General features: G+C 53.3%; 1 protein-coding gene across 4 annotated transcripts in view; it reads left to right on the top strand.

Moving 5' to 3' along the window:
• Window positions 1-12,258, top strand: part of VAV2 (vav guanine nucleotide exchange factor 2) — a 147,045-nt gene that overhangs the window by 99,434 nt on the left and 35,353 nt on the right. For all 4 annotated transcript variants that reach the window (XM_075772758.1, XM_075772757.1, XM_075772755.1 and 1 more), the window contains one exon: window positions 9,591-9,659. In XM_075772758.1, the coding sequence (XP_075628873.1) occupies window positions 9,591-9,659 (69 nt within the window). The remainder of the gene's footprint in view (window positions 1-9,590; window positions 9,660-12,258) is intronic.

Genomic DNA, 12,258 nt, shown 5'->3' with positions numbered 1-12,258 from the left:
GGTGACAGAGCAGATTTGCTGGCAGGGGAGGGCGAGCCCTTGGCTGGGAACTGCTCTTCTGGCTCCAGGGCAGGTTTGCTCTTGGTGAGGGGGATGCTTGGGTGTCCCCTGAAAGTCCCGTGCATTAGGAGCTGGGGTTTGCTGTAAAAACCCTCCTGGCTCTGCAGGGGATGGGCTGGTGCCGGCCCTGATGCTGGTCGGAGCCCCTGGGTGCCCTCCCCCCCTGCAGAGCCAGTGCCAGTGGGTGTCAGGGCTGGGTTGAGCGCAGACCACCGCCGAGGCCATCGCGTCGCCATTCTGCCCATCTCTGCAATGCGGATAGTGAGATGGGAGGAGAGAAGCTCGGCGCTGGGATTAAGCCAGGTTGGAACCACCTCCAGCCACGCTCAAGGCAACTAAATGGCCTGGACCAGCATCCTCCCATCAGCGAGGATTTAACCCCGAGACGTTCCTACCACCCCGCTTTGCCCGCAGACCCCGTGCCTTGCTGACGAGGTTCAGCATTGCTCAGTTTTGCCCAGGTAAAGTATTAAAACAGACCGACGTGCTCAAAATGAGGTTTGGAGCGTTATCATCCCTGGAGTTTCTGTACTTAACGGCTTGCCAATAATATCAGGATGTGTGTGGGGGTGAAAGGGAGGAGGGATGGGAAGGGAGAGTCACAAGCATCCCCGTCCGTTCATGGGGCTGTAATATTACCGTGCTGAGCGAGCAGCATTCCTCAGCGCGGCAGTGCCCTGCCTGCCTGCAGGAGACGGGGCAGAGGGGGCAGACGGAGCTGGACCTGCACGGCCAACCTCGAGCTGCTGCCCCGCAAGACGTGCGTGTCTGCTCCCAGTGCACGTCATTCACTGGTCTGCTGCGTTTGGTCTGGAAACTCCTCTGCGCTTCATCTACCAGTTCAGAATTAAACCTGGGGTTTTGTCCAGGTTTCATGACTTTAATCCATTTCCCTACCTGACTGAGCCCCACTACGCTGTGGAGGTACCCTGAGGTTTGCAGTGGGGTGACTTTGTGGAGAAGATTTTGTCATCCTGCCAGCAAAACCCACTTCTTGCGAGTGATGGGATGGCACAAGCCCTAGTGTAGCCGATCCCGGAGACATTCCCCTTGCCGTTCTGGAGGAGAGAAGGGAGATAAGGGGAAATCTTTCATAGGATTTGCAAAGATTCTCCGGCATGATGGAGGGAGGCTTCGTGCTGATCGGAGTTGGTCTCTGGTCCTCCCTCCCCCTGGGATGTAGCTCAACACAGGAGGCGGATCCAGCCATGTGTGAAAATGGCAACCAATTAAAGTTGCTAATGATTAAGTCCTCAGGTGTCTTCTGGTGAGGAGGTAGTTATGGGACCGCTTCTCCTGTCTGGTTGGTTTTACAAGGACTGTTTTATTCATGGCCAATGCGCTCTCTGTAATTGCACTCTGCCCGTTATTTTTTTTACTGCCGTTGTGTATCCATTGTACACACTTTCAGTGCTGCTGTAAAATGGATGGAGAAAGCTGTGGAAGGAATCCGTGTCTGGAATCGCGTACGGTTGTCGTGCAGCGCTCTCCTGTGCTCCAGGGAGTCTGGGACTGGGACTGGTCCTGGGACTGACCAGCACGAATCCGCAGAGGTTCACCCACAGACCTCGCAAGTGGTGGGGGGGGCACGTGGAGATGGTTTGCTGTGACACGGACAAACCTTCTTTAGGAGTGACTGTAAAGCTTCCTCCTTTGTCAGTAAGCAGGATCCGTGGCTAAAAGCAGTTCCTTTCCAGCTAAAAACGTTTTTAACACATTTATTTTGGCAAGTGTGTATCCTCACAGACTTGCTCCTAAGAGAGTCTGAAAAATATCATTGACATGTTTTCCTGTGCGGCTGCTTTGTAGGCTTGGGAGATGCTGAGGTCACCCCGTAAGCATCTGCTAATAAAAGCAAAGGCAGTTTCTCTCGCCCCCTCCCCACCAGCGGCTTTGCATAACGAAGATACGGTCCTGACGTCCTCAGCTCTGCTTCGTATTCACATGTGGGGCTTGCTGGCTTTTGGGGTGCACCTGCCTTGTCATTGCTCGTCGACTTCACCCGCGTTGTGCTTCTCTCGGGGCTCCCTCTCGTATCGCTGGCCACCCTCGCGCCACCTCGCCCAGGCTCAGCCCAGGAGGTCTGCTGAGCTCTGCTTTACGTTGCCCGGTAGAACCCCGCTTGGCTGGGACGTGCTGGCGGCGCTGTCGTGCAAACAGCCCGCAGCGCTGGGGCTGGTCTGGAAGCAGGCAGAAATATATATATATATTTAGGGAGACACTTGTTTTTATTGGCGTGTGTTTCACAGGACTACAGCCGCTCAGGTATGGCGGAGGAGCTGCTGCTCGGACGACTAAAAGATTTCCTTCTGCTGCTTTGCTGCAAGTTAAAACCGGGGAAGTTTCAAGGTTTTTGTTTTCACGGTGTTTTCCAGCGTTGGGCGGTTGCGGAGCCTTGTGGGGACGTTGTGAAACACCGTGGGGTGCGTCCCGGGTCTGCACGTCCTGGCTGTGATTTGGGTTTATGGTCCCCGGGTTATCTGAGCGTGCCCCCGGTTTGGGTTGGTGTCGCTGGCCGGGGCGAGGGCTCCGGCTCTCTCCCTCCATGGTGGGAGCAAACCCAACCCCCTGCCCGGTGCTGGGCTCGGCAGGGCGCTGCCGCCGTTTCGGTCCCACCGGGAAGGAGGGCTGCTGATGTCCCTGCTCGCTATGCCTGCCATTGATTTTCAGGCACGGCATTTTCAAATCCAGTTTGCTTCTGAGTCAGAGACCTGGGCCAAATCGTTTCCTAGTAATTGGCTGTGCTGTTACCCCAGAGTTATTCTTTTTTTCCTTTCTTTTTGAGAAAGAGGTTTCTGGATTCCCCTTTTGATTTTATCCATCTGTTGTGATCAACATGGAGCTGAAGTGAGGAGAAAATCATACCGCTTTCTTCAGCGAAGCATTGGTACATGAGAATTTTTTAGAAGTGCGATAATGTGTTGAAACATAAAATTATATGAGCTGTTATTTTCTTGTCTCATAGTCTCCAGAAATACTTGATTCAGATTTGAGCTAACGATAAAGCAGGGCATGCAGCTAACCCTTGGGCACTGTGCAGTGCACTGTGCTAAATGCTGTAAGCTCTCTCTTGCAAGATCATCATCTTTGTGTTATCTGATGATGTAGTTTGCTCTTTCCCCACTGAATTTCTATCAGAATTAATCTTGTGAGAATTTTTGCAAGTTCCAGACCACAAATAAAAGCAAATCATAATTTTTCAGAGGACGTGTCTAAAATTTGGCACAGCATGAGGTGCTTCTTTCCAGAGATGAGTAATGTAACACAATAGTATGATTTTAATTAAATTCAGCAGCTTTTGGTATGCTCTGATGTGTCTTGTTCTGCAGGGAGAGACTTGATTCCATTCTGCTTTATAAAAATGGCTCTTGGGCATTCGTAGCGTGGTTTTCATCCATCTCACAGCACTTTACCAAAATCATTCTGTGACGCTGTTCCCATTTCACAGATGGGAAGGTGCTGCCCGGGTCGAGAGCGGGGCTGGAGAAGCAGCTCCAGGTCACCTCTGTGCTCGTCCCTGGTCAGCTCACAGCCACCTCTTGGTACAGCAGTAAATGAAACGCTGCTTTAATCTGCCTAATCCCACTGAAGCTGATGAGGAATGCGTTTTCCATTGCGTGTGCACGTCTTGGAAGACCACACGGTTTGCTCTGATGGCTCCGGGAGTGCTGTGCTCATGAAGGCACGTGAACGACGGCATGCCCAGCGGACTCGTCACAGCTCCGGGGTGCCAGAACTGATGGGGACGGGGTGATCCCATGCTCGGGGAGTGGCTTGACGTTCTGCAGAAAAAGAGGAGTTAAACAAAGAGGGGAAGGTTGGAGCTATCGAATGACATGCTATGAACAACCGAGGTCTGAGCGCTTCCCCTGGAGAAATACGTTTGGGATTGAAGCAGCATTAAACCTCAGCAGCGGGACGGACGGACTCGTCTGGGAGCACGGGAGCTGAAGCCGGCTGCTAACCCCCCACCCGAACTCGCATGGAAAGCACAGCCTGAAGTCCAAAATCCCGGTGAAATCGCAGACTCTCGTGGATTTTGTTTGTATTGCCACGATGCTTTCGTCAAAGCAGGGCTGTCGGAGCATCTGTACGCCCAGCCGTGGATTTTGTGAGTTACTCCAAGGTGTAATTACGGTCCGTAGATACCATGCTGTGGAAACATTTTCCTGCCAGATCCTGAGCCAGGGAGGCTCGGCGCAGCCCCGTCCATCCCAGCAGAGCTGTGGAAGCTCCTTTGCACCAGCCTGAGGCTCTGGTCCTTTCCGTTTATGAAGAAATCCCTCGCAGAAGGGGCAGCAGATGGGAGCAGCTCACGTTTCAGGGGTGTCACGTACTCCACCTGCTTTTTCAAACACTCACGTGTGATCGCTGGACCTCGGAAAATGAGGGGAGATTGGCGTGCTGGCATTGGGAGGCTGGAGTCCTGCTCCCGGTAAGGGATGAGCCGCCTCCTTTAATCTCCTGTGGGTGTTTGCACAAGTCATGAAAATGTCCTTGCCCAACACAGTCTCCACCGAGAGCGGCCTTGGATGGGAACAGCTCCTCGGGACGGAGGGCAGCGAGTGGGAGGTTTCCACCATGCCTGCTTCTCACCGGGCTTTCTGTTCCCAGGGCTGGCGTTTGGTCCTGGGAAATCAGGATGGAGACAGGTAGGGAAAATAGAAAATAAATCGTGTCGGATCCTCCCTGCTCTGTCACACCTGGATTTGAGGCTAAGGTGCTACTGTACAAAATTATCCGAGTAAAACTCACCCATCCCTGACCTTCTGGATTCTCTGTGAGGGTACTGCAGAGGTGATCAGCTGGCTGCAGTTGCTAGGACAAGGCACCGAGATGCTGAAATATGTTCATAAATAAATCAGTCTTCCTGCTTATTGCTGTTAGAATTGCAGCCTACCTGGCTCTTCCCATTAAATAATTCAGAGGAGGGAGCAGCCAGGCAGTGCATCGAGCTGCACCTTCTCCCCGCAGAGAGAATTACTGCAGGGGAGCGCGCGGGGGCGGCTGGGGAGGATACGGCGTGGGATGGATCATGGAGCACCCCGAGTGACCGCTGGGAGCAGGGGAGGGGGTTGGCATTAGGTGCCTCACGAGATATTGGTTGATCGTCCCCTTGCGTGATGTACCCTGGCTGTGGGTTGCTCCTGCCTCTCCTCGCGAGAGCGCCTTGCGTTTGCAGGGCTGTGCGTGTGCAAGCTCCCCAACCCAGCCTAAACGGTGTGTAAGATCGAGGGGGTGCTTTGTGTCGCCTGTCGAGGGTGATCGTCTGCTGTAAGCCTTGTCCTCAAGAGGAGAAGTTCACTCTAAACTCCGTAACAAATTACTTGGTCTTTCCTTCTCTTTTAGGCTCTAAAACAAGCACATCAGATCGGTCCTACTTTCGTTCTCTTCTTTGCTCTCCGGAAACGATGCTGTGGGGTTTGTGTGTGAAGAAGTCTACTCGGGGAGGTTTATTGTCTCTAGGAGCCCGTTCCAGCGGTGTTCGATGTTGCTGGGGCTTTTGCTCTTCACCTGAGTGGGATCGGGCTTGCTGCAGCCCCAGCGTGGGCTGGGAGGGTAAACGGCTCAGCAGGTGGTTTTTCATGACGGCAGAGTGAAAGACAAAGTCTGGTGCTTGACTAACGATATTAAATAAGACGACATTTTCAAATGAATTTAAATGAACTGGGATCTTCGCAAACCTGTTGGGTTTCTGTGGACTCATATTAATTTACTCATTACTGTTAGTCATTCCCAGCTAGAGCATTTAATACCATGTATGAATTTCCCAGGGAATCAGTAGCTTTTAGATGCTTTGACTTCCAATGTTTCTGCTCTTTCTTAAGAAATTAATGACATACAAACTGGTCCCAAACAACGTGGTTGCTCTTGGGGAGCTCATGGCTGGAGAACGTGCAGCACCATCACCCAACCAGATGGAGAGGCTTCTCTCCGCCTGGCTGGGGCCAAGCTGATAATCTGCATGAAGCGGTCTAAATTCTGAACCTGGATGTGCATAAGGGAAACCCCGGTGAGAAACACTGGGTTAAAAGTTCACCCAGTTGGCTTTTCTTAGAGTTGCCTTGACGTGGATCTGGTGGGGCAGCAGTGAGAGCAGGGCTGTCCTCCCCCGGCCTCTCCCCACCACATCAAATCTCTTTCTGCAGCCAGCTCAAGCGGAAAACGTTGCCTCGAGACGAGCCCGGCCCGCGGCGGGGAGCCACAAAGGTGATCTGATGGGAAGCGGCAAAACCAGCAACACGGGGAATAATTGATGGGACAGGGCTGGGGTGGGCAGTTGAGCCAGCACTGCCAGTCTAGGTAGAGAAGTGTTTAATATGTTTTTCTATAGCTGGTTGCCGGAGGTTCATCCTCATCGGCTTGTTGCCGGAGGATTTATTTTTCCTGTGTTCAGCGAAGAAAAATAATGTAAATAGATATATAAGGGAACTTAAGCCAAAAGTGGCCAATTAGTAGGGCTAAATTAAATTATGTTGTTGCACATAGGGCTTTTGGGAAATAGCAAGGACTGTCTGGGCGAGAGCTGCCCAAAGCCCATGGCATGGTCCCAGCCCTGGGTGACTTGTGCTGCAGTCTGGGGGCTGGCACCCTGTTTTGGAGAAGGGGAGAGGAGCTGTGGGGAGATGGCAGCTCTGCTCCCGCGGCAGTGATGTGGGGACATGGGGAGATGATGGGGACATGGGGAGATGGCAGCTCTGCTCCCACGGCAGTGACATGGGGACATGGGGAGATGGGGACACGGGGAGATGATGGCAGCTCTGCTCCCACGGCAGTGACGTGGGGACATGGGGAGATGGGGACACGGGGAGATGATGGCAGCTCTGCTCCCGCGGCAGTGATGTGGAGACACGGGGAGATGATGGCAGCTCTGCTCCCGCGGCAGTGATGTGGGGACATGGGGAGATGGGGACACGGGGAGATGATGGCAGCTCTGCTCCCACGGCAGTGACGTGGGGACACGGGGAGATGGCAGCTCTGCTCCCACGGCAGTGATGTGGGGACATGGGGACCTCTCCGGAGCCGCTTGTGGCACGGGCAGCTGGGGAGGGAGGGCAAACCCGAGGCTTTCTCCAACAAGCTATCTTTCAGCTCCAGATTTTAGATAGGCCATTTCGTAACCCTCTCCCCGGTGTGACTTTCCTTCTAATTGCATTCTGCGCATCCTTATTTAGCCATTAGCTGCTGCTGCAGAGATACAGGTTATTAATTCCTCCCCTGCCCTGACTTTCACTCTGGTGCTTTACCGACGGTCAAGGTGAAGCTGGGAGGGCCGACGGAGCTGCCGTCTCCATAAAACTCTCGTTAGAAGGTTTTTTTTTTTTTCTCTTTTTGCTGTCTCCTTGTCTTACATGGGGCAGGGGGGATCACAGGCACTGATTACACCTCAAGCCCAGATGTATGGTTGGAAATGTGTGCTTGTGATTTTAATATTCTTTATGGCTCTTTTACTTCTGTCTTTCTGGCATGGGGAGCACTGGAGAAGGAAATAGTCAGAGATTAAGAGTAGAAGATGCATGTAAAAGAAAGGAGGTGGTGCCTTGTGGTGGATATTTTTTAAAAATTATTTTAATATATTTTTTAATTATTATTATTTTAACAAGTGTTGTTTAACAAGTGGAAGTCCGATTTCTCCTTTCTTGCCGGAGCTGCGTGGGATGGTGTAGCCCTGCGGCAGCGGCTGCCGTACCCCCTCGCCCGTCGGGGCTGAAGTCCGAGACCTGTTCCCATGGTCGGCTCAGCCACGTGCAGGAGGAGCTGGTGGCTTTTTTCTCTGCGCTTCACATGGCTTCTGTATTCGTCACTAATCCCCAGGGGACAGCGGGGGAGAGGAGATGCGCGCAGACACACGTTCCGTAAAGACCCTGGGTGCCTCCTGCTCTCTCGCCGCACCTTTAGGCTTTGAAGCTTCTCTCCAAAACGGGCTTCCCCCCGCGTCTCGCGTACACGTGGGCAGCTGTTTGTGCCAGATGTTGGGGTGTTGGGACGATCGCCCCATGGCACCTGCCTTGCAGTGAGACTGTGAGAGCAGGCTCAGCCCCGTCCGCGCTTCCCTCCCGCATTGCCGCTTTGCACGTGGGCATGGCCGGAGATGCCACCCTTGGGTGCCCCTTGGTTCCTGTGGGTTTGCAGCTCGAGCAGAGGCACGACAGCCCTGATAGCTGGTGGAGCATGAAATCGTCCTGCTCTGTGACTGGGGTCACCGCTGCTCTTTTTCCTCGCGGGCTCACCACCTGGTCGTGGGTTTAATTGAACTCGCTGCGGATGTGAGCATTGTTTCAAAACACTTGGTCTGAAGGTGCTCACCAAAGGAGGGGTGAAGTAAAGCAGAGGAGGGAAGGCAAATTAATGCTAGAGACAGGATCCAAAAATAGCAAATTCGGGGGCTAGCCAGGCCACGTATTAAATCTTTCAGGAGAGGCAATCTATCGTGAAACAGGGACGGTGGGAGGGGAGAGGAGGAAATTACACTTGGGGGCAGTTAAAAGTTCACGTGTGTCCAGTTTTGCTCACGCACAGCATCAGCGTCCCATCCTATGCGGCTCTTAGCCTGGGGACCCCCGGCTGCCTTCGCTGCGATGCCCGCAGGGGACGGACCGAGCTGCCCTGTGCGGCCCGTGGTCCCTGCGCGCTGCCTGGAGCAAGGCTTGCTGTGACCGCGGGGAGCCCCAGCCCGACGCAGCCGTAGTCGCAAGGTGCATCCCACCCCAGCAGAGCCATAGCCCACTGTGGCCCCGTGCCAGCAATAATACGTTGGGTTTAATTAAAGCAGTATTTTTCATCTCCTTCATACATTATTTGGTTATTACTTCAGAACGAGCCAAGGAATTCTTGCTTTCCCCCCCACTCCCTCCCTTTCTCTTTTAATCTGCTTTCTCCCTCCTTCCTTTTGCCCTTTTGGTGTCCTTTCCCTCGTCCCCAGGGTTTTAACTTTTTTCAGCCCTCACAAAGTTGTTCAGATGAGGAAACCCAGGTTTCGTAAGGACTCATTCGTTCTGTTGGGATCAGCTGCTTGCAGCGGTGGGAGATGCCGGTGTGGAGCAGCTCGGCGTGCCCCAGTCGTGCAGGGCAGGAGCTCGCAGGTAGAAAGACTCCGTCAGGGATGGAGGACAGGGTGTTTCTCTGTCTCCACAAGTCCAGTGCTGGACTTGAATTAGGTTTCTACCGAGTTGTTTGTGCAGCACCAGCACAGCGGGGAAGGACGGCTCAGCCACGGGGTCTCTGAGATGCTGTTAGACGATGCAGCTCCGCACTTCAGTGCTCAGATGGTGCCCTGCGGTGAACCAGCCTCGCCACCTGGTTTCTTGTCCTGCCGTGCCAGTTCTGCCCGCGGGAAGCAGCGGAGATGATGTCCTCCTGGGAGCTAGTGCCTCAATAGGAAAAAATGTATTTGCAATGAATATTTTGTTCCAAAACACCCTCTGCTCAATGGGATGCTCGGGGCTGGGCTGAGTTCAGCTGGGGCTGCAGGGGATCTGCTGCGAGGGGTGAGGTACGCCAATAACGCTGTCATTCCGCTCCTTCCCCAGGCCTTTCCCGTCGGAGGAAACCACGGAAAACGATGACGACGTGTATCGGAGCTTGGAGGAGCTGGCGGAGTAAGTGGCCTCGCCATCTTACGGGGAAGGGGACATGAGAAGGGAAAAGTTGCAGTGTAGTTCCAGCAAAGTCGGATGAAGTTTGACAGCGGGTATCGGAGAGCTGGGATAGCTGCTTTGATCGTCTCGCCAAGGAGGTTTTCCTGCTCTTGGAATTGTCTGTCTTTTCCCATGTAGAGCCCTGGCAGACAGGACTTTTAATAGGGTTGAGTTCACGAGGGGGACGAGGGGGGCCAGGGCCATGGGGAGCCCCTCCACCTGCTAAATCCTGTCGTTAGCTGCAAACCCCCGGGATGTAATTCCTCCTCTGAGGAAGCAGAGCCGCTCGCTGGGACTGGGGTACCCATTGCCTAAATCAGCACTGGGCACAGTGCCCTGCCCGTGGCGTTTTTGGGGCTGCATGGGTGCTGGCACCTGGGTCTGCATCCCCCGGAGTGATTTTGGGGCACGCCAGCCAGCCCCAGGGCAGTCGGGGGCGCGGTGGGATGTGGGGTGATGCCGCCGGGGTTTCTGTTTCTATATTTATCTGGGTCTCTGGTGTCTGTGTTTTGCTGCCCGTAGTGGTGATATAATGGGATTTTAAGAGCAACCTTGAACTACAGCGTATACGGTTGTATAACGCGGGCTCTGTCGGAATTCGATGGCAGCGTTCCCGTCGGCTTCAGCAGGGCCGGGGTTCTGCTTATGAAGTGCAGTCTGTTTCATATGGAGGGAAAGTCTGTATGGGTGGATATGTGGCTTTCTACAGTTAAATATTATTGTTCCACAACATAAATAATAAGACTCCTTAATCCAATGAGTTCCTTATGGCTTCAGTTATTACAAAAGTAAATCATAAATTACTAGACGAGGGAACGGAGTACCCTGGAATCCCCTGCTCGCGGTTAGCTCCCAGCAGCTACAGTTTAATAAAATTTTAACATATAAAGGGTTCCTTTCAAGAATAACATTTTTTCCCCCCTCTCCTAAAGTTCTCAAAATCCCTTTAATATTGGGTTTCAAAATTCCTGATTCTCACACACAGGCAGCCTTTTAATTGGAGAAAGGTTTGTGTGTGAACTCGCACACAAGCGCTGGTGGGGATGGCAGCGCTCTCCTAGAACCCGGGGTCTGGGGCGGTGGAAGCTGCCCAAACTGTTCCCTGGACCTTTGCTCCTGGCTGCGAGTTGGTCCCTCTGTGCGAGGGGCTGAGATGCCCAAGTCCTGTGCTCAGACAACTTAGAGGTTTGTTTCTTATCCATCACCCTGTTCTGTCCCGGATTGCCTCCAACTTTTAACTTTCCTTTCTTTGCCATTCTTTGCAAAACGCTCTTCGTTAGTTGGGATCACGGGGGAAAGGCACGTGTAAATCAGCATGGGGATATTCCATAAATTCCTTCATCCAGACCTGTGCTCCCGGTGCAGCCAGGTTGTGCACGGAAACACAACCTACAAAGCGGAGACGTAATTCACCGGTAACTGTAAAAACCCCAGCAACGCCCCGGAGAGCCCCTTAGCACGAGTGTTGCCGCTCCTGCTGCCTGGAGACACAGCAGCAATAGTCCCCCTGTCTGCCTGTGACAAGGAGCGTCTCTCCGTGCCTCACAAGGAAACTTTCACTGGAAATTTGCCGGTCACAATGGTGCATACTGGGCACCGATGCTGGGCGCTGGCAGACCCCGGGGCCGCATGAGAAAGCTCTTTCTTAGCCGCTGCCGATCTCCAAACAGCTGAACAAGGGCAGCATTCACGAGCTGGGAATGATTCACTCCATCCAGCATCTTTGCATTTAATATTGCTGATGATCCAGCAGCCTTGGGAAGATCCGAGTGCATCCGAGATGCTTTATCAGAGGCGAGGAAGTGATTTTCACAGCAAGCGGTGAAGTGACCCAACGCGTGGAAGGAACCACCACCGACCGTCGCAACCAGGCACGGCAATCCTCGCTTTTGCAAGAGAGACCCCTCCATCTCTGGGGGTTTTTTCCGCGTTAGCTGCACGGATGTTGCACCTGAGAAGTTATTTTTGCTCTTTGGATCATTTTGGAGGGACGCACAGCCGTGACCATAAAACCACTGTGAAACGCGCTGTTGCAGGGCCAGGGTGCGGGTGAGAAAGAACAACCCTGATGGGCTCGACACCGCCGAGTCACCCCCCAGGAGAGAGGGGTTTCCCAAAGGGAGATATTCCCAAAGGATAAAAAGCTCAGGACAAATACTGAACTGGTGAAAGGAAGATGTTTTGCAGACTGGTACAAGTGTTTTTTTTGGAGAATGTCAAAATGCTTCATTTCAACCTTAAGTACTTAAACGGAGCGGTTTGGTGTCCCCCATTTGAGATTTTGGGTGAATTCTTATTCTGCAAAGCGTTTGAAATATAAACACATTTGTGATGGAGGTGCAGATTTGGGAAGCAGAAGGAACCAGGCTTTGTCCCCGTTGTCCCCACGATGCTATAAAGAGCGAGGACCTTCATCCCGGCGAGCAGCGAGGTCCGTCCCGGCGCGGAGGAGCCGTGGCAGCCGGTGACAAAAGCCAGCGCCGGGGCTGGGAGCGGATCAATAGCAGCGCCACGGGGGCCATTTCCACGCGCTGCAGAAACAAGCTGTCAGCGTGCAAGC

This window comes from Balearica regulorum, chromosome 20 (genome assembly GCF_011004875.1).
Source record: "Balearica regulorum gibbericeps isolate bBalReg1 chromosome 20, bBalReg1.pri, whole genome shotgun sequence".
In the NCBI taxonomy this organism is placed as follows: domain Eukaryota; kingdom Metazoa; phylum Chordata; class Aves; order Gruiformes; family Gruidae; genus Balearica; species Balearica regulorum.
The sequence above is the reverse complement of the archived record's forward strand: the minus strand, read 5'-3'. Positions and strand labels throughout refer to the sequence as shown.